At 59.5% G+C, this 21,732-nt stretch overlaps 1 protein-coding gene across 1 annotated transcript; it reads right to left on the reverse strand.

Moving 5' to 3' along the window:
• Positions 1 to 310: 310 nt before the first annotated feature.
• On the reverse strand, positions 311 to 20,982 carry GFRA2 (GDNF family receptor alpha 2). Its single transcript, XM_082298209.1, has 9 exons — positions 20,882 to 20,982; positions 15,311 to 15,625; positions 12,623 to 12,706; positions 9,403 to 9,751; positions 2,296 to 2,405; positions 2,081 to 2,221; positions 1,828 to 2,003; positions 1,386 to 1,439; positions 311 to 1,246 (listed from the first exon to the last, which is right to left on the reverse strand). Exons 1-9 carry the CDS (start codon positions 20,919 to 20,921, stop codon positions 1,118 to 1,120), a joined length of 1,398 nt encoding a protein of 465 aa, XP_082154335.1. The 5' UTR covers positions 20,922 to 20,982; the 3' UTR covers positions 311 to 1,117.
• Positions 20,983 to 21,732: the final 750 nt, after the last annotated feature.

Here is a 21,732-nt window from a genome sequence, read left to right on the forward strand (position 1 = left end):
AATTCCCAAAAAATACCACCAAAAAATGGGAATGTGGCAGCTCCTTGGGAATGTTTCCCTGTTTGCTGTCTCCTGCAGGGAAAAAAGGCCCGGGAATTGTGGAATTCCAACCCAAATCCTGGTGTTCCTGCAGCTGAAGTATTCCCGGTTTTCCCCCCTCTGGATATCGGGATTTTTACGGAATCTTGGATTTTGGGGCTGTTTCATTCCTTGGTTTGTTCTCCTTGGTTTATTTTGGTTTGGTTTTTTTTTTTCTCCATTATAGACATCGTTAAAAAAAATAAATTTTCCAAGAATACATTTGGAAGTTGTTGTGGGAATTGGAGGAATTCAGGAAAAAATAAGAAAAAAAAAAAAAGGAAAATAAAGAGAAAAATGGGAATTAAAAAAACCACAGGATGGGTGGGGTTGTGTATATGGGAATATCTGTATGTTATATACAGGAAATGGAGAGGGAAAATAGGGAATTCTGACCCTGGATGGGTCAAAATCCCCTCCCAACCCAAATTCCAAATATAAAAAAAAATAAGGAAAACGGAATCTCTCCCCCTGGAAATGATTGAAAACATCGGCACAACCTCACACGTTTCACACCAGTTTCTTTTCTCTTCCATCTGGAAACTCTCCGAGGAAAAATCCCAACCAAAATCCCCCAAAAACCAACGGGAAGAGCTCCGGGAGTCCCCGATGACGCCTTCATCCTCCGGGATGTTCCCACGCGGAATCCTCGTGGTCCCTGTGGCCACCCCAGTGCAAATAATCCTGAAATTCACCTTTCCCAAAGTTTTCTCCAATTTTTTTTCCCTCCCCGGCACCGCTGGCAGCACCAGACCCCCATTCCAGGCCCATTCCAGGGAGTTTTCCCAGGAGCCGCTCCAGAAAACCAACCCGGAAAAGACCAAAAAAACAAAATCCCGGGAAAAAATGAAAAGTAGGAAGAAAACCACCAAAGTTTCCCAGTGTGGTGAAGGGTCCTCCTGCCGCTCCGGAGCTCGGCATTCCCAGGATTTGGGAGCGTTCCAGTCTCCGGCACGAGCGGGGCACTGGTGGGCACTGGTGGCACTGGTGGGCACTGGTCCGAGCGTCCCCGTCCTGCCGGCCGCTCCTTCCCGCCCCTCTATAGCCCCAGCGCCGGGATCAGGACGGGAATGAGGAGCAGCATCCGGCTCTCCCGGTGCCGGCTGCTTCCCGCCTTGGGATCCATGAAAGTCTTCTGGTCCGGCATCACATCCGTGGTCAGCTGGGCCTGGGAAGGAGGGACGGGAGCGGCTTTTTAGGGAAAAGCATCCCAAAGTTGGAGAACACCTCCAGGCGGTGAGGCCGGGATGTCATTCCCAAGGTGTTTGCTTTGGGAAAGAATTCCCAGCCCAGGATCCCCCAAGTACCTCAGAGTAGCACAGGCTCTGCTCCTTGGAATTGTTGGGCTTCAGGCCTTGTTCCTGGAAGGAGAAATTGGGAATTGTTAGGGAAGGAATGGGCCGGCTTTGGGGTCCCGAATTTCCCTGTGGGAATCAGAGCTCGGAGCAGGTGATGGAGCACAGGGAGATTTGGGAAAGGCTCATCCCGTCTCCACAGGCAGCTCAGGGGCTTCAGCGGGATCCTGCCTTGCTCCCACCACGATCCTGCTGGGATTCCTGCCGGGAATCGCCAGGTGAGGGGGAAGAGGGGCGGGGATCCCTTCCCATTCCAGACCCCAAAGAGTGCCCGGATTCTTCCATCCCCCGGATGAATCCGAGCGGGACATTCCGCCATCCCATGGGATGGAGCCGATGTCCCACACCCCCACCAGTGCTCCCAGTTGGCGGCAGGGACTGGGCGGGGCCGTACCTGGAGGGAGCTGCAGGTGCTGATGACGCTCGTGTCGTACGCGGTGTTGCTGTCGTTGACGTCGTCCGGCAGGATCGGGCTCTTCTCCGTCTTCGGAAGCACCGTCACGGCGGGATTGGGATTTTTGGGAGAGAGGTTGATGTCAGTCCCATTCCCAAAAGCTTGGATGGCGTTTCCTGGGAGCGGGAGAGATTTAGGAAGGCTGGGAATGATAAAACAGGGAAAAAGGAGCAGGGTTGAGGAAGCGCCTTACGGAGACAGGGGTTCTCCGTGAAATCCCGCAGGAATTTCTCACATTCCTCCTCCATGTTCCCGCTGCCTTTGCAGGAGCACCAGGGCGAGATGGTGATGCTGGTGGTGCTGGCGTCCACGTAGTTGGGGGTGATGTCAAAGCCTGGCGAGGAGGAGGGAACAGGGGTGAAATTCCAGTGGGAAAAGCCCTTCCCGATCCCGACTCCCGGCACTCACCGATGAGCCCCGCGTAGGAGCCCAGGCACGCCTGGAAGTTGTCCCCAGGACAGCCGGTCAGGGACTGCAAGGTGGCCTGGCAGTTGGTGTGGAAATCGGCCAGCCGGGATCTGGAGAGGAGGAAAAGAGGGAAAACAATGGGATTGCAGTGCCGGTTCCAAGCCGGAGCGACTCCGCAGCCAGCAGGAATTTTTAAACGGAATAAAAGCGCCCCATTCCCAGCCTGCAGAATTCCAGGGCAATTCAGGCTCTTCCAGCTGGGTTATCCAAGTGCTCCAGAGATGGAGACAGGATCCTGGGAATGGCTGTGCTCATCCGCACCTCAGATCCCAATGAACAGCAACAGCACCACTGGAATCTCCTCGGGAAGAGACGGAATTGCGATGGGTTTGAGTGGTTGCTCCATGATGGGGATGGGAGAATGGGGAAGGAGAAAGGGTGGGGATGAAGCAGAAATTCCAGGGAAAACCAGGATCCTGCAGCTCTGCCATGGCGCGTGAGACAAGGAGGAAACTTCCTCCCTCTCCTTCTTCCCAGAAATGAAACTCCCCCATTCCAGGAGCGTTGTTTCCGCGTTTATTTTCCTTCCTTGTGACTCAGCGACAGAAAAGGAGAACTCCCCATGGAGCGGGGAGGCTCTGGGGGCTCCCATCCCTCTCCCATTCCCAGGCTGGATCCTCAGCTCCTGGCAGGGGACTCTCCTTGCACAAAGCCCAGAAAAGCTTTTCCGTGATTTTTTCTTGGGATGCTCCACCCTCCTCGCAGCCAAACCTCAGCTCCAGGGTGGGAAAGGCAGAAATCCAAAAACCTGCTCCTTCCCCGCAGCACAGGGAGGAATTCGGCCTCTCCATGGGAGAGGAATAAAACTTTCCGACAGCATTTCCGTCTCTTCCCAAATGCGAGGCGAAGGGACGTCAATTCCCTGCAGGAAGCGCGGCGAGTTCAGCACGGAGCGCCAGGAAAATTTGTCCCCGCTGCTCCCTGGGGCTCCGCTCCAGGCCCGGAGCATCCTCCGAGGCAAATGTTATTCCTTCCATAATCCATGAGGAGGCAGCTGGGAAATCCTTCCAGAATATCCAAGCCAGATGTCACTCTTGCCGTTGGACACGGCGACTTTGGAGCCGTTGCATGGGATTCGCTGCCAGGAATAAAACCTCACGGATTTTGGCTTTTAAGGGCTCCGAATAAATTTTAAAAAAAACTGGGAAAGGAGAAGGAGCCAAATCCATCTTAGTGGGAACAAGGAGGAATCGGAGCCAAATTGCTGCTGGCAGCTGGAGGAGGCAGGTGGGGATGGCCTGGAAAAATTGGGAAGAGCTCTGGATGAGGGCTAGGGGAGGAAGAGTAGGATGGGGGCAGGGTTTTCTTAAGAGTTCTCCCCCAAAAAAACCCAAAAGGAGTGGAAAAAGGATTAAAAAACTTCGTTCTGGGTATACACACACATCCCGCATCCCAAACCCGCTCCAAGGGCTGGATTCCCAATTCCCAGTCTAAACTGCTCCTCTTGGATTCCTGGGGGGAATGTCCAAGAGGATGCCCAGGAAAGGCAGCTCAGGATCCCGAGGTTTCACGGGCCCTGCTCCCAAATCCAGGCGCTTCCCAGCATCCCTGCAGGGCGCCTGGACTTAAATATCCTGAATTTAGGAGCATTTAACTCCATACCTGTATTCCCAGAGCATAAATCCCGAATTTAGGGAGTTCTGTGCACCTGTAAATATATCCCAGGTGCAGAAATCCCAAATTAAGGGGACTTTTGGTACCTGTAAGTTGATCCCAAGTGCACGTATCCCAGATTTAAGGGAATTTGTGCATTCCTACGCACACACCTGGTGCAGATATCCCAAATTTAGTGGATTTTTACCCCTCTAGTTTCACTCCCAGTGCACATATCCCAAATTTACGGGGCTTTGTGTGCCTGTACATTTATCCCAGGTGCACATATCCCAAATTTAGGGGACTTTAGCATCACTGCAGGGACCACCTGCCTCCAACTCCTCTCCCATTCCCTGTTTTCCTGCAGGAATTCAGCACTGCCAAAACCCCAAACAAGGAGGTTTTGGGATCGGTTTGGGCTTTTTTTTTGGTGATTTTTTTAGTGCTTAATTGAGTGTTAATTACTCCCATCCCCGAGCCGAGGTGATAACTCAGTGCCCATCCAATCCAACAGCATCCCGCTCCTGAATATTTCATGGAAAAGAGGCCGGGATTCCTCCAGAGGCGGAATTTTTTTTCACGGGCAATTTACGGGGGACTGAGGGAATTTTAAAAGAGCGAATTTAACAGCTGGGAAAAATCCACTCCCGTTCTCCTGCCGAGCTGGGGATGTTCAGGAAGCTGCGACAACACGGAAAAAACTCGGCGAGACACGAAAATCCCGCTGGGCATGGCCCTCCCGACATTCCCATCCTGCTGGAGAGGGATCTTTTTGAAGCCAGGAGATGCTGAGATGAAAAAAATTCCCCTCCAACACTCCCAGGTAAATTCAAAGAGTCCTGGGGAATGGGAGCAGCTGAAGGAATGAGGGAAGCTGGAATAAAATTCGGCTTTTGTGGATGACCCGCTGCCAAATTGAGCAAGGAGTTCACAGGGGAGGGAAAAAAAGATCAAGGGATGGATTTGTTTTATCGGGGGCAAGTTGTCTGGGGAGAGGAGGCGCCTGTTCTGCACTGCTTTGAGGAAAAAGGGAATTTTTGTCATCATTCTGAGGCTCTCGGCCGAAATTCCAAGAGGAATTTCCTCATGGAGAGGGGGGTCAGGCCTTGGAAAGAGCCGGCCAGGGGGGTTTGGAGTCATCATCCTTGGAAGTGTCCAAGAAAGGCCTGGAGGTGTCCAAGGAACCCCTGGAGGCGTCCAAGGAACCCCTGGAGACGCCGAAGGAACCCCTGGAGACGCCCAAGGAACCCCTGGAGGTGTCCAAGGAACCCCTGGAGACGCCCAAGGAACCCCTGGAGGCGTCCAAGGAACCCCTGGAGATGCCCAAGGAACCCCTGGAGGTGCCCAAGGAACCCCTGGAGACGCCCAAGGAACCCCTGGAGATGCCCAAGGAACCCCTGGAGGTGCCCAAGGAACCCCTGGAGGTGTCCAAGGAACCCCTGGAGGTGGCACTCAGAGCTCTGGGCTGGGGACCAGGTGGGGATCAAAGGTTGAACTCCGATCCTGGAGTGTTTTTCCAAATCCTGGAATATCTGTTCCTTGCTCAGGGCACAGCGGGAAAAAGGCAAACCCACAACAAACCGGCAGAGAAATTCCCAATGCAGAGGAAACCCAGCAAGAGGGAAAATAATTAGGAATGAAACCAGCGCAACCCCCAAGTCGGGAGCTCTTAATGAACCATTTCCCTCTCCACGTGTGTTTCAGGCCCCCGCATTTGGATCCAGCCCTGAAACGAGCAGTTCAAAGACGGTTTTGGGGTGAATTTTTCCTCCTCGAGCCCTGTGGCTCCCGGGGAAGGTGAGGATGGAGTAGTTCAAAGATGGTTTTGGGGTGAATTTTTCCTCCTCGAGCCCTGTGGCTCCCGGGGAAGGCGAGGACGGAGCTCGGGCATCGTTTGATTTTAATTGCGGGCTCGTTCTGTCCCATTGAGCCGCTAACTAAGCCCAGCCGGAGATTGTGTTTACACAAGCAAAGCCCGGCTCAAGACAGACTCGCTGTCACACGAAGTCAATACTTGGGAAGCCTCTCGAGTTAATTATTCAGCGAGAATTGACTGATTCTTGTGGTAAGAGCCCGCAGGGAGCCGAGCCCTCCCCCAGCCGCCTCCTCATGTGGGGGAGCCCCGGGTGCTGCCCTTCCAATCCCCAAATCCACCAGATTTGGGGTTGTTTCTCACACCTTTCCCCATCCCGAGCCGGGTTCGGAGGCTCCTCCAGGCGGCTGCGAGCGGCTCCTCCACGCGCCGTCCCCTCCGAGCGCCAGCTCTCCCGGCTCCCATTAAATCCAGGAGCGGTTTTTCCCTGCTCCTTCTTCTTCCCAGACAGGCTCTCATTACAGGGAGTAATGAGAGAGTTGAGCTGCTGTTTATCAAGGGAACATCCATTACGGGTGGCGTTTTGTCTGCGCTAAACAAAGGCTGTGCCGGCGAGGCCGCGGCTCTCGAAAAGCCGCGTTTTGTTCCCATGTTTGGTGTTCCATCAATTCCCAGCCCAGCCTGGATCCCGTTCCCTCATTCTCGAGCCAAAGCTCCAGCCCAAGCCCGGCCAAAATCCTTGATGCACAAATATCCCGTGAGGGGGAGCATCCCTCACCCCCCCAAGGCTTTAAACACACCAAAAACTGGGATGGAAAATCTGGGAAATGACCCCAAAATCCCCACTTTGGATGCTGAGGAGCTCCAGCCCAACCCCGACCAAAATCTTTGATGAGGGGGAGCATCCCTGACCCCCCACAGCTTTAAACATGCAAAATACAGGGATAAAAATTCAGGAAAATGACCCAAAACCCCCACTTTGGATGCTGAGGAGCTCCAGCCCAACCCCAACCAAAATCCTTGACGCAAAAACATCCTGGGAGCATCCCTGATGCCCCCACAGCTTTAAACACACCAAAAACTGGGATAAAACTCCAGGGAAATGACCCAACATCCAAAGTGAGGATGCTGAGGAGCTCCAGCCCAAGCCCAGCCAGAATCCTTGACACACAAATATCCCGGGAGAGGGAGCATCCTTGGCTTGAAACACACCAAAACCTGGGATTAAAAAAAAAAATCGGGGAAATGACCCAACGTGCCCACTTTGGATGCTGAGGAGCTCCAGCCAGTGGAGGCTGGGAATTTCTCCGGCACCACTGGAGCGTGTAAGAGCAGATTATTTGTGTTCCCTACTTGCTGATGCAAGATGAAAAATCCAGCGAGCTGCAGCTGCTGAAATCAGCTCTTTTCTCCCCTTCCCTTCCCTTTCCCCTTCGCTGAGGTTTGTGCTTCGCCAAAGGTTTTTGTATTCCGGGAGCTAAAACCTGTCCCTTGCAATCAGCCACAAAAGCTCCCGGACTTTGTCAGGCTCCTGTGAGCTGGGAAAAGATTCCTGAGCTCAGAAAAGCTGGGAAAAGCTTCCCGAGCTGCACAAAGAGCCACGCAAATCACGGCTCAACTGCTGCCGGAGTTCTGGAGCAGCTCCCTCGGGACTTGCGGCCGGGTCAAGGTGGTTGGAATGGATTTCTACGGAGCAAAACCTGGGATTTCAGCCCAGGATAAGCCAGATCCTGCCCTCCAAGCCCAGGGAGCTGATCCTGTCCCTTCGCCAGCATCTGAGTCCTTGAGGGGACACAAGGAGACATCCCGGACCCTCTGCACCTGCACAAGGACAGCAGGGAACGTCCTCCCCAGTGGTTAAACCCCTCCTGCATCTGGAACATTCCACATCCAGAGCCATTCCCAGCAGGATGGAGCAGCTGGTGGCTTCCTTGTGACCTTCGTGACCAAGGGGACAGGGCTGGCGTCCAACCCCAGCAGCTGGAAAACAGCACAGAGAGCCAGGAAAACCTCTGGAAGGGCTGTTTTCCATGCTGGAATATTCATTTTCCCTCTCCACCAGTTCCTCCGGCTTTTTAGGGGTGGAAGTCCTGTCCTACGGGAGCAGCAGCCCCTGGATCGACATCCACGCGGGAAAAATCCCCCTGGAAAGCCCTGGCCTGGCAGAGAGGGTTTTCCCTCATTAGGCTTCGAGCCAGGAGGGTTAATTAATTACCCTGGCAGGTTAATTACTCTGGCAGGAGAATTGTCTCATCTCCTGTCACCTCCAGCTCTGGGAGCACTTGGGATCTGTTCCGGCTCCAGTGGCCTCGCCAGGTCCCTGTCGGATCGAGATGAGCATCAGGCCGGGATGTCGGATTGAGGAACTCCTGGATAATGGGAAATCCCATGGCACAGCCCAGCCCTGCCTTGTCCATAGCGATGAGGGGACATGGATGGGTTTTGGCTGGATAAACTCACGGATAATGGGAAATCCCATGGCACAGCCCAGCCCTGCCTCGTCCATAGGGATGAGGGGACACAGAGGGGTCTCGTGTCCCGTCATTCCCAGGGGGAGATGCCAGAGGGGAGCGAACCAGATGGGATCTTCTCCTGAAAACCCAGATCCTAGGAATGCTTCCATGCCCCATCCCAAGGAAAAAACCACCAAGGTTACAGCAAAACTCTACAAAACCAACACAAATAAATCCCAGATTTGGGCATTTTCCAGAGCGAGAGCGCCCATCCCAGCAGCATCCACACTTTCCCCAAAAAACCCCATTTCCCCCTCGGAGCGAACACTCCCAGCAGTGCCTCCCCTTCCCCCTTTTCCGCTTTGCCTCTTTGTGTGGGGACTTCATTCCCTGCAGGAATTAAAGCTCAGCAGCCCCGTGGCCTCCGCAGCCCCCCCAGCCCCGTTATCCCTCTCCGAGCGCGGATCCATCGGCAGCATCCGCCTCGGAGCGCGCTGATGGAGAGGAGCTGCCATTCCTGGGTATCTTTTATTCATGGACACCGGCTCCTCGGATTACTTTTTGATAAAAAGCCACATTCCCACATTTCAAACATCTCCGCTCGCAGCCGGAGGAAGACCTGGAGCTCGCATTTATTTCCCTGCCGAGCGCCAGGAAACTCCATCACCTTGATGGGAAAAAGATCCCACTCCGGGCAGGAGCTGGAGCTGTTGGGAGCCCGATCCGGTCCCCGAGGGGGACAGGAAGGGTTGTCCCTCTGACAAATGGGTTTCATAAGGAACAGGAGCCTCAGCTCCCAGCTCTGCGCTTCCAAAGGAGGAAACAGCGGGAATTCAGCAGCCGGGGAAGTTTAGGGGCTGCAGCTCCGTCCCCGTTTCCTGGGATCTGCCCCGTGGATCTTGCCCAGGCATTGGCCCAGTGCTGCTTCCTGAGGCAAACACGGGGAAAATGGAGCCGAGGATTTGCACCAATGCCAGGGAGGTGACACCGATGCCAGGGCTGCACCAGCAGAAGCCCTCACCTGCACAGGTGACACCGATGCCAGGGAGGTGACACCAATGCCAGGGGGGTGACACCGATGCCAGGGCTGCACCAGCAGAAGCCCTCACCTGCACAGGTGACACCAATGCCAGGGAGGTGACACCGACACCTGACCCACGCCAGAAGAAGCCCTGGCACACCCTTTACCTGCACAGGTGATCCGTCCGGCAGGCGCCGCGCAGGTCCAGGCAGTTGGGCTTCTCCTTGTCCTCGTAGGAGCAGGAGGGGACGATGGTCTGGCGGCGGCGCTCGGCGCACGCCGGGTCCTTGCAGGAGCAGAAGAGCAGGCGGAAGGTGAACTCGCTGGGCACGCGGTCGAAGAACTGGCGCAGGGCCTTGTGGCACTTGCGGCGGCTGCAGGGCTCGGTGGCCGACAGCTCCCGGCTGCAGGTGGAGATGTACCCCGAGCGCAGGCGCTTGCAGTTGTCGTTGAGGTTGCAGGCCTTGGCCGCGTCCAGGCAGTGGTTGCTCTTGGAGGTGGTGGCTGGGTCCATTCCTGCCCGGGGACACCAAGGGAGAGCGGTCAGGAGGGCGGGAAGGGATGGGGAGGTGGTGGCAAAGGTGGGAGATGGTCTGGAGCCTGGGGAGATGGGATTGAGGTGGGGAAATGGCCTTGACCTGGGATGGGGAGGAATCCTCAAACCTGGGGAGAGGTTTGAGATGTCCTCAAAGTTGGGGAGATGTTCTTGAGCTGGGGAAATGCCCTTGAGCCACGGAGCTGCCCTCAAAAATGGGGATTTAAGGGGTGGGGAAAAGGAGGATTTAAGAAGTGGGGGACACCTGGATCTCTTTTCTTCCCCTGCTTTTGGGGGATGCACCGAGCCCTCCCTGCCTCCCATCGGCAGCCGGCCCGGTCCCGAGCCCTGGCAGCGGCGAACAGCAGATTTCCGGCACAAAGCCGGGATTTTGGGATCCTTGGGAAGCGCCAGCCCATTGTCTCATCCTCAGGAGCATCGCTCCTGCCCTGCCCGAGACCTGCAGGGCCCCGGCTGCATTTTAATGGAGTCGCGGCTTTGGAAGCGCCGCGCTGCTGGGGAGCTCATTAATAACGCACGAGCATGAAAATTTCATGAGCAGAGACGGAAACGGGGGCCGAGGAGCTGGGGACAGGGGCTGGGGCCACCAGCTGTCCCCTGTGGGTGTCCCCAAGGCCTCTGGAGCAGGACGGGAGCAGGGGAAGAGGAGGAGGAGGAGGAGGGGGATGGGGTTTGATGCCCACCCAGCGCTTGGGTGTGGTGCCAGCGGGGCTGAATTCCCAACTGGAGCCTCTCCGTTCTCCCGCAGGATGCGGTTTCCTCGGGATCCAGCAGGGATGAGCATCCCGGGATTCTCCGCCCGACGCGGGGGTCCCGCAGCTCAGTCCCGCGGTGTGGGGAGGGAGCAGCGCTGGCTCCGCGGGTGCTCCGCGCTTACACGCGGGTTACACGCCGCTTACACGCCGCTTACACGCGGGTTACACGCCGCTTACACGCCGCTTACACGCGGGTTACACGCCGCTTACACGCCGCTTACACGCGGGTTACACGCGGGTTACACCGCCGCTGCTTCCCAGAGAGGCCCAGCAATCCCTCCGCTCCCAATTATCCCTCCAGGCAATTAACAGCTGCTTCTCCAGGAGCGGCTCCTTCTCCAGGAACAGCTCCAAGAACTCGTTTGCTTCAGTGCTCCTACCAGGATTTGGGGCTGGATGTCCCCAGGGAGGGGACAGGGAAGGGGTGGCAGCAGCATCGCGGCCACCCCGGTGGCCACAGCACATCCCTGCCTGCACCAGGAGCTCGTTGCCCCCTTCCCCAGCCCCAAAATCTCCAGCCAGGCTCTCCCTGCGCCTCCCGCTGCGCTTCCCTGGATAAATCAGGAGTGTCTAATCCCTGCTCCAGCCTCGCTGCTTTCCAGACTTCCCAGCAGCTCCAACGTTTTCCTGACGCCAATGTAATCCCAAAAAGGCAGGCGGGAGAGGGGAGGGGGTGGCAGCGTCATCCCAAAAACCCGAGCCGAGCTCCCGAGGAAAATTCACCTGGAAAAGCCTGGAAAATTCCCCCCGGGGGCTGAAAGCCGGCGGGTGACAGCGGTGACAGCGACGGTGCCACAGCCCCACTCAGAGGTGTCCCCAGGTGAGCTGAGGGGGCTCTGGGCAAGGCCCTGGGGGTGTCCCCGAGGTGTGGGGACAGCGCAACCCCCCCAAAATCCCGCAGCGTGGGGGGGTTTGGGGGAAGGGTTCAGAGGAGGAAGAGCGAGGAGCAGCCGAGGCACCGCTGACCTGATTTGGGAAGGGGGTGAGGGGTGGCACGGGGAAGGTTGTCATGGAAATGGATGGGAAAAACAAAGTTCCCGAGGATGGTGGCAGAGTTTGGGCTCCCCGGAGGACACAGGGATGCTCCAAATGGCACCGGGATGTTCTGAGGGGCACAGGGATGCTCCAAAGGGCTCAGGAATGTTCCAGGGGACCCAGGGATGCTCCAAAGGGCTCAGGGATCCTCCAAAGGGACACAGAGTTGGTCCAAGGTGTTCCAAGGGATACAGGGATGCTCCAAAGGGCTCAGGGATGCTCCAAGGGGTTCCAAAGGGCTCAGGGGTGGTCCAAGGGGTTCTAAGGGACACAGGGATGTTCCGAAGGGACACAGGGATGTTCTAAGGTGTTCCAAGGGACCCAGGGATGCTCCGAAGGGCTCAGGGATGCTCCAAGGGACCCAGGGATGCTCTGAGGGGTTCCAAGGGACCCAGGGATGCTCCAAAGGGCTCAGGGATGTTCTAAGGGGTTCCAAGGTACACAAGGATGCTCCAAGGGACACAGGGATGCTCCGAAGGGCTCAGGGATGCTCCGAAGGGCTCAGCATCCCTCTCCCAGCAGCTTCCCAGAGCTCGGCTCGAGGCCGCTGCCCCAGGGAGGGCACAGCAAACAGGGTCCCCCCTCAGCTCCCCCCCCCATCCCGAGGCTCCCAAATCCTCCAGCAAACAAGGAATTCCACATGGAATGCGAAGGGCTGGACCCCGCTGGAACCAGGACTGTTTGTGCCTCTCCCTCCTGCCTGTGCTGGTGCTGGGGACAACGCGGATTAAGGGGAATTACGGGAATTTCAGGTTTTCCAACATTTTTACATAAACCCACATTGGAAGCAGCCGGGCCCAAGAGGTAAAACCCTAAATCCCAGCCTGCGCTGGTCCGAAACAGAAAGAATCTGCCCCAAAATGCATCAAAGCCCCACAGCGATGCTCGGGACACCAAATTTGGGGAAAACAGGCGGGAAGGAGAGGCTGGAAGAGCTGGAGGAGCAAAGGACAAAGCAGAGGGGAGGGAGGAGGAGGATTTCCCTGCCAGGGAGCAGCTCTGTGTTCGCAGGCAGGAGATAAAACACGGTGCTTTTATTACCTGAGAAAATTGAAGCGAGTCTGAATATATCAGAGAGACGGGAGGTGACCGGCTCGTACGGGGAGGCTTCATAAAATTCCTCTCCTTCGGCGGGAGGAAAGGGAGGGAAAAAAGGGAGGAAAAAGCAAATTAAAGCCTGCAGTGAATAATCCCGGGCACGGGCACCGCCCCGGCCGGCGGTCTGGGGAGGGGAAAGCAAAAAGCTTTCCAAGAACTGCCCTGGAATTAAAGGAGGAGGGGATTTGGGAGAGGTTCGGGGAATTGTGGCTGCTTGGGAGGCTCGGGCTGGTTCTGGGTTTGGCAGTGGCTGCGTTCCAAAGGATTCCAGGAGCTGAGGGAGTTGGGATTGGGAAGGTCGATGTTCCATGGGGATGGATGCTGAGTTCAAGGTTGGAAGTTTTGGGGTCCACACTCAGCTCTGGGTTCTTTTCTTGTTACAAAATCCCCATTTGCCTAAAAAACCCCTATTTTGAGGTGCTTTTCCACCCCATTCCTTGGGAAAATGGGAATATTTCAGTGGGGAATGCAGCCCCCCCACCACTGATCCCCCACACTGCGCTCCAGGGGCTCTTCCATGCCAATCCACACATTCCAGAGGGACCCCGAACGCCATCCAGGCCGAAGAAAAATCCTCCCCCCCCCTCCCACGTTTGATCTCAGGGCAAATCCACGCGATTTCGGGGGGAAAAAAATCTGATTTCAGGACAAGCAGCCGCAGCTCTCAGGGGAGGAAAGGCTCTCCCCAAACCCCAGCGGCCACAGGAAAAAAATAAATAATAAACACAAAAATATAAATATATGAATAAATAATCGATGGCCGCACTTTGAAAGCCCCGGCTGAGGCTGCTGCAGCATCGATCCCGCAGTTCCAGGCGCTCCTTGCCCAGAATTCCTGCCCTGGCTGCGGGATGGATCCCGGAGTCGGCCTTATCCCGGGATGGATCCCGGAGTCAGCCTTATCCCGGGATGCATCCCGGAGTTGTCCTTATCCCGGGATGGATCCCAGAGTCGGCCTTATCCCGGGATGGATCCCGGAGTCGGCCTTATCCCGGGATGGATCCCGGAGTCAGCCTTATCCCGGGATGGATCCCGGAGTCGGCCTTATCCCGGGATGGATCCCAGAGTCGGCCTTATCCCGGGATGGATCCCAGAGTCGGCCTTATCCCGGGACGCATCCCGGAGTTGTCCTTATCCCGAGGCAGCAGCGTTTCCCCTGCGGAATTCGGGAATTACTCGGGCAATGAGGCGGGGAGCACAGCAGGACGCTTTGCTCCGAGCCCAGCGACATTCCTGGGAAACCTGGGCGGGAGAGACCCCGCTGGACCCGGCCTGGGCCGTCCCCATCCCCCGCGGGTGCCACCGCTGCTCTCAGGGCCGTGGGATTTGGGGACAACACCCCGAGGGCGGCTCCGGGAAGGGAACAGGATCCAAATCCCGCTCCGGGCCGGTTCCGCCCTCCCCTCTCCGGCTCTCCCAGCGCCTTCACTGGAGCGCGTTCCGGCAGCCCCGTAACCTCCCGCTCCAGCGCTGCCATGAATAATTAAACACCCGCTTGACTCCTGCCGCTTGCGAGGGAAATTACCGAGCATTAAAAGGGCGCTGGACCTGCCTGGAGCTCGCCGAGCTGCAATTAACCCCCCAGGAATGAGGCTGGAGCCTCCCTAAACGCGGGGAGAGCTCGGATCCCGCAGCCGCGGCGCTGGATGGGAGGAGGGGAGCCTCAAAATCTCCACCAAAAGGCACAAATTTGGGTTCCTCGCTGCTTTTCCGCTCCTTGGGTTAAAGGATCGGCCCAAAGCTTCAACCTCTCCTTAATCACTGCTCTTCCCACCTCCTCCTCCAGGTACACTTCGCATCCTCATTCCCTCATTCATTCCCGCACAACCCTGGGAAGCTGCTCAATGAAGGCTGCTAATGAGGGAGAGAAAGCAATTAAGGCTTAATTCCTGCTCGGGGACGGGGTCTGGGGCTCGCCGCTTCCTGCGCTGCCCCAGATTTGAAGGGAATTTCACCCAGGGGGGCCGCGGGCTCAGGTGCGGCTCCCCCACATCCTCTGGAATCGTTTTCCCACCCTCAGGTCCGGTTTTCCCACAGCCTCAGGCACAGCTCCCGCATCCACGGCTACAATTCCTTCATCCCCAGGCACACCTTTCCCATGGAATCCCAGAATTCCCAGCCTGGTTCGGGCTGGAAAGGGGCTTAAAAATCTCATCCCAACCCCCTGCCACGGACAGGAATCTCTTCCACCAGTCCAGGTGATTTTGGCACAAACTGAAGTCGATTTGGGAGCTTCCCAGTGCTGAGTCTGAAGTGGCAATCTGAACTTCCTGGGGTGTTCGCCTGCATTTCCTGGGGTTTTCATCTGAACTTCCTGGGGTGTTCGCCTGCATTTCCTGGGGTTTTCATCTGAATTTCCTGGGGTGTTCGCCTGCATTTCCTGGGGTGCCCATTTCTCCTTCCTGGGTTGCTCACCTGAGCTGCCCATCCGAATTTCCTGGGATGCCCATCTCCCCCGCTTGGGGTGCCCACTTTTCCTTCCCGCCCTGCCCACCATACCCCACCACCCCTCACCCCATTTCCCCCAGCCCACCCCAACCCCCCCATCCCTCCCCAACCTCCAGCAGCACCAGAACCGCCTCTCCCCATCCCCACCACCCCCAGAGCGACCCATTCGGGGCCTCCCCGTACCTTCGGCCAGCCCCAGGTGGATACTCCAGTAGATCTGAAGGCACTGCAGCTCCTTTTTCATGCCCCTCTTGCAGCGGCAGTCGTACAGGGGGCTCTCCTGCAGCACCTCCAGGGCCGCCTGGCACTCCTTGTTGGCCAGCATGGTGTTCCTGTCGCGCCCGGCCAGGCACTGGCGCAGGGTGCGGTAGCGGGAGCTGCAGCTGGGCTCGCCCGCGCACAGCTCGTTGGCTCGCACGCAGTCCACGGGCACTCGCCACCCCGGCGGGGCCAGTCCCGGAGGCGACGGGGGCCCGGCCAGCGAGCGCAGGATCTCATCTGGGCCGGGGGAGGGAGGGAGGGAGGGAGGGAGGGAGAGAGGAGGGCACAGGTGAGGGAGGGAGGTGAGAACCGCCTGTCCCCGCCCCGGCGTCCCGCTGGTGTAGAGGGACCTGAGGTCAGCCCAGCCCAGCTAAACCCAGCCTGGGAGCCATGGAACGGTCTGGCTTGGATGGGGCTTTAAAGATGGAGCTGGAAGAGCCTGGGAGTGCCGTGGAATCTTGGAATGGTCTGGGCTGGAAGGGGACGTTCCGGAGTTCCAGGGGCATGGGGAGCCATCCCAGAGCTCCATGGGCGTGCAGAGCCACTCCATGTTCGGCTTTAAAGATCAAGCTGGAAGAGCCTGGGAGTGCCGTGGAATCTTGGAATGGTTGGAGTTGGAAGGGGTTTTAAAGGTCGAACTGGAAGAGGGGCAATTGAGGTTGCATAAATGGTAGGAATTCCTCCCTGTGAGGATGTAGAGGGGCTGGGATGGAATTTCCAGAGCAGTTGTGGCTGCCCTTGGATCCCTGGAAGTGCCCAAGGCCAGACTGGAGCACTCTGGGACAGTGGGAGGTGTCCCTGCCCATGGCAGGGGGTGGGATGAGATCCTACAGTCACGGAATGGTTTGGGTCCGAAGGAGGCACAAAATCATCCCATCCCACCCCTGCCCTGGGCAAGGGCACCTTCCCTATCCCAGGCTGCTCCAAGCCCCACCCAGCCTGGCCTTGGACACTTCCCGAGATGTCCCTGGACCCCCCCAGCAGCTGAGATTCCCAGGTGTGGGGTGGGAAGGTGCAGGGTTAACCGCACACCTCAGCTCCGGGCTCCACGTGACGCCGCGGGACCTTCTGTTCCTTATTCCACCCAAACAAATCAACAACCCCGCGTGTTCCCAGCGTTCCCGGAGCTCTCCAGAGTCACGGGAAGCAGCGAGTCCATCCCAATTCCCTGCTCCCAGACGCCGCTGTTCGAGTTTGATTTGGCTGCTCGTCGTTTTCAGCCCCGTCACAGGATTTTTAGGGCATCTGACTCACGGCTTTTGGAGCGCTCGGCCTTGGCAGGGCCGCGGGGCAGCTGCAGCTCGGAACAGACTCTTCCCTCCGGGATGGCCTCCGGCACCCCTCGGGATGGCACCCGGCCAGCCCGGCCGGCTCCTGCCGCTGCCCGGCCACTGCCCCGGCTCGGACCCTGCCCCTGCGTCCCCACAGCTCTCCCACCATTCCCATCATTTCCGCATTTGCTTTTCCCCCTGGAAATAGATTCCTGCTAAATCCAGCCCAGCAAAGCCCGGCTTGTCCCCTCTCAGGGGAATTGGGGACAGGCAGCGCGGGTCCCCCCCACCCCGTGTCACCCCGCAGTGATGGGGACAGAGTGGGCAGCACCCGTGGTCAGTCCTGGCCGCCCCTCCTCCATCCGCCAGCTTCCAGGGAAAGCCCTGGAGCGGGCAAAGATGGGAATGACAGGACCTGGAGGGGACCCTGGGCTGCTCCGGGGGGTGATGGGGAGGGGATCCCTCTCTGTGCCCCCCGGGGGTGGCGGACAGGGGTGACCCCTCGGTCAGTCCCCGTCCCCCCCTGGAGCAGCGCTCCCGTCCCCGCCCGCCCGGCACCACCTCGGCCCCCGCTCGCAGCCCCTTCCCAGCCCGGGTCTGGCAGGGGGACAGTGACACCTACAGGAGTGTGACAAGGGCCGTGTCCCCTCCGCCGGGCGGGGCCGGTCCCCTGCCACCCCCGGGGCCGGGCACGCGTCCCTTGCCGCTGCATCCCACGGGAGCGAGGGGCGCTGGAGCCGGTGGCCGCGGCAGCTCTGCCCACCCCGGGTGCCGGGGGGGTCTGCGGAGCGGCAGGGTGGGCAGTGCCCGGGTGGAGGCACCTCCGCTGGCTGCGGTCGCTCCAAGGAACAGATCCCGCAGATCCCGGTCTTCATCGGATGTCCCCAAACAAGCCCCGTCGTGTTCCGAGAGGCCTGGAGAGTGTCCAGGAGCCCCCACAGAGCCCCCACATCCACGTTAGATCCAGGCTGGAGCGGCAGATCGCCCTGGGGAAGGCCGTGCCTGGCCTGTCAGGATTATATTCCACATGGGAGGCAGGTGGGATCCACGGAGGGACATTCCTGGCAGCCCCCAAAGGCAGATCCTGGGGGCGGGAATGCCGGAGCCTCACCACGCCATGGATGATGCTTTGGAACCTTCACACGCTGGGAAATCCCATCCTGAGGCATCCAGCTGGGAAAACCTGATCCTGCTGCAGCCGTGGCTGCAGGGAAACTGCTCCAGGGCGTTGGAGCCATTCCAGAGCTCCACCAGGCATGGAGAAACATCCCACAGATCCATGGGCATGGAGAGCCATTCCAGGGTTCCAGGGGCATGGAGATCCATGCGAGAGCTCCGCTGGGTGTGGAAAGCCATTCCACAGCTCCACCAGATATGGGGATTGATCCCTCAGTTCCACTGGGCATGGAGAGCTATTCCAGAATTCCATCAGGCATGGAGAGCCATTCCAGAATTCCATCGGGCATGGAGAGCCATTCCAGAATTCCATCGGGCATGGAGAGACTTCCCACAGCTCCACTGGGCATGGGAAGCCATTCCAGAGCTCCACCAGGCATGGAGAGCCATTCCAGAGCCCCACCGGACATGGGGACTATTCCAGAGTTCCACCACATTCCATCCTCTCCCAGCTCAGCTCCAGCCGTGCTCGCCCCGAGCCCTCTGCCCTGAGCCAGCTCCCAGCTCCAACTCGCTCTTCTCCAAAAGCCTCTTCCCAAAAATCCCCTCCTCTGGCCACATTCCCATCTCCCGGCTCTCTCCACAGGCAGGATCCAGAGGCGCTGGCAGGACAGGGACACATCCTTGCCCTGACACAAAAGGACCACCCGGAACATCCTCGTGCTCCCTCGGCAGCACATTCCGGTGCTGGGTGGGCCGGATTGGAAATCCCACAATAAATCCACCCTCTGGAAGCAGCAGGGATGAAATGTGTGGGTGAGCTGGCCCAAATCCTCCTGGCTTTTCCCATTTTTTCCACCTTTCTTCCACGGTTTTGCAGGGAACAGGGTCCTGTGAGCCCCACGGCAACGCTGGGAGCATCCAGCACCATCCGAGCCGGGAATGCCAGCGGATCCTGGAGCCGGGCACATCCCGCTGGAGCACAAAGGGCAGGCGCATCCCTTGGTCGTGGTGCCCCCAAATCCCTCAGGAATCAGCCCAGGCCGGGGGGGCTTTTCCTGGAGCCCCCCTGCTCCTCCCAGCTCCGCATTCCCACCGAGGCTCCAGCGGGGAATTTGGATGGAGGGCAAAAATGAGGAGGGGGATTTTCTATCCCCCCCCCCCCAAAAAAAAAAACAAAACAAAAAAACCCTCCTGGCAGAGCCGCCCTCCCTGAACTCCCATCAGTGAAACATCTGCAGAGAATTCCCGGCTGATCCTCGGCAGGCTCTGGGGTGCTGGAGCACGGCGAGGATTCGCAGGCGGTTGCACAAGGCGATGGCCCCTTTTCCTGCCGCTCCCACGGCTTCTCCCGGCTCCAGCAGCCTCTTCCCGAGCTCTAATCCACGTTCTCCTGCTCTGCTTCTGCCGGAGACCTTTGGACGCCGGCAGCTTTAGAGGGAAAGATTTCTCCTCGCAAGGATCGCTCCGGAGCATGCAGCTTCCCAGCCAGGAGCAAAGGGCTCTTCTGGCTTCCCGGGAATGATCCCAGATGGGAAGAGCTGGATGTTCTCTGCTCCAGGATCCTCACGGCGAGGCCACGCCGTGGAAAGCCCCGTGGTCACCCCAGCCCCAGGGCTCAGTCTGGGGGTGCAGTGTCCCTGCTCGGGGTCCAGCTCCTCAGCCTCGCCCTGCACCCACAGAGCCTTAGGGACACCCAGGAATGGGGGGACACCCAGGAATGGGGGGCACAGGGTCCTGCTTCGATGCCAACCCCGCTGTGAGGGTGGGTGGGCCCCGGTTTGGATGCACCCCTGTCCCCCTGGAGGTCCCTGCTCCTCAAATCTCTCCGTGAGCCGTCCAGATGTCCAGCTGTCCCCCCAGCAAGGCTGGAGCCCTTCCTCCCCGCTCTGCACGGGGCCGTCCTCACTCGTGTCCCCACCCCGCCCCCAAAGCGCCCCTTTCTCTCTGCCCGAGGGCACCGCCCGAGCCCCCCGACCCCTCTGGGAAGGGGCTCCCCCAACCCAGGGCTCAGCCCCCGCCTGCTCAGGCCTCTGTGCCCCCTTCCCAAAGGCGTGGGGGGCACCCAGCACCCTCCGTCCCCCTCCCCTCGCTCGGGTCCCCTCATTCCTCCGTCTCCCCCGTTCCAGCCGGGAGCAGAGCGCTCCCCGGGGACCCCGAGCACCCCCGGCCCCGCGTCCCCCTGGAGCGAGGCTGTGCCAACCTTCAAGTCTCCCTCAGGGGCCGCCTGTCCCTGTCCCCTGTCCCTGTCCCCTGTCCCTGTCCTCGCTCCGCCAGCCCAGGCCGGCTCCGCAGAGTTCTCCGGGCGCTGCAGCGAGCTGGGATCACACCCCGGGCACCCGGGAATGGCACCGGGAGCGCGACACGCCCGAGCCGCCGAGGGGAAAACCCGAACATTTCCCATTTCCTGCCTTTTCACCCCAAACCCAGCGCGGGCTGGGGGTGCTCCCCTTTCCAGAGGCTCCTTCCAGGGGAGGCTGCGCTGGGAATGGGAGCGTTCTCCCGGCACAAAGCTCCTCGCTGAGCCGCCCGTGATTCCAGCGCGATCCGGGCGTGGGGACGGCGATTCCCCACGCAGACCCGCGAGCCACGAGCTCAACTTTCCCAGCCGAGTCTCCACGCCGCGTTCCCAACCTCTGGAATGGCGCGGGGTGGAGGGGGGGGGTGGGGAGCAGCCAGGGTGGAGGGCAGCGGGAGACACGGGTGGGAGGGGGAAAAGGGGGGCAGATCTCCCCCGAAATGCAAATCCGTGCTGGTTTGGCAAGGGGAGAAGGGAAGGGAGACGGGCAGGGCTCGGCTGCTGGGTGATCCTGCCCGCTCCAGCCGCGGGGGCTGCCCCGAGGGGGCGGCTGGGCTTGTGTCCCCCCTGTCCCTCGTGTCCCCCCTGCCCCCCTCCCCATTTTAAGTTGACAGGCAGTAGGAAATGAAGTTCAGCCCCTCGCCGTGCCCCTCTCGTGCCGCAGCGCCGGTGCCAGCTCGGAGGGAGGGGGTCGCTCCCTGTCTCAGCCCCCGCAGCCCCTCGCCCCGGGGTGGGGGGGGGGGGACGCGCCACCTCGGGCAGGCGACAGCCGCCACCCCCCCCGGCACCCCCGCTGGGGCCACTCACCTACGAAGAGGACGATGCAGAAGGCGTTTGCCAAGATCATGATAGGAAATCCACGCGCTCCTCCACGTGTGCAAAAAATAAAAGGTTGAAAATCAGGCAAAAAAAAAAAAAAAAAGAGGGGAACGATAAAAAAAAAAATTAATAATTCCCAAGGCGGCCAGGTAGATCCCAAATCCGGGGGGCTGGAAGCGAAGGGAAGCGGGGTGTGCTCCGCCCGGCGCGGAGCCGGGTCCTCAGCCGCTCGCCGCCTCCCGCATCCCCGCCGGGCTCCGCTGCGCGCTCCGGGCTCGGCGGCTCCGCGCTCCGCCGGGCTCCCGCCGGCTTCTGCCGAGCTCCGGCTGCCGGGGAGGGGGCGCGGCGAGGGGCGGCTGCGCTCCGCCGAGCCCCGGCGAAGGGGCAGAGCCGGCGGGGCCGCCGTCCCCTCCCCGCCCCTGCCCCCGCCCGCCCCTCCGCCGGGGCCGCCCTTCCGCCGCCCTTCCGCCCGGGGCAGGGCTCGGGGGGCTCGGCGCGGAGCCCCGGCTCCCCATCCTCGTGATCCTGCATCTCCTGGCTCCCTGTCTCGCCATCCATCCCTCCCTCGCTCCGCGGGGCTGCACCTGCCTGTCCCCTCCGGGGGACCCCCGGGGCTGCTGCAGAGACCCCCTCCCCACATTCCACCCCCAGGGCCCCCGCGCTGCTCCATCCATGGGGATGGGAGAGGAGGGAATGGGAAAGGGGCACCCGGGGGGGCTCCAGGGACAAGGTGCCACATCCCTGGCTGGGTGACAGCCGTGGGAATGGGAAAGGGGGATGCGCTGGGTGGGAAAGGGTCCCTGGATGGGGGATGACCTTGGGAATGGGGAAGGGAGATG

The sequence above is a fragment of the Coloeus monedula genome (assembly GCF_965178545.1).
Source record: "Coloeus monedula genome assembly, chromosome: 28".
Classification (NCBI taxonomy): domain Eukaryota; kingdom Metazoa; phylum Chordata; class Aves; order Passeriformes; family Corvidae; genus Coloeus; species Coloeus monedula.

Bases quoted from the DNA above. Each gene is read 5' to 3' on its own strand.
- GFRA2 (XM_082298209.1), bottom strand. From the start codon at position 20,921: ATGATCTTGGCAAACGCCTTCTGCATCGTCCTCTTCGTAG. The intron at 2,222-2,295 runs GTGAGTGCCGGG...CCTCCTCGCCAG, and splicing joins CTCCTACGCGGGGCTCATCG to GCTTTGACATCACCCCCAAC. The intron at 1,440-1,827 runs GTACGGCCCCGC...TTCTCCTTCCAG, and splicing joins GCACCTGCAGCTCCCTCCAG to GAACAAGGCCTGAAGCCCAA.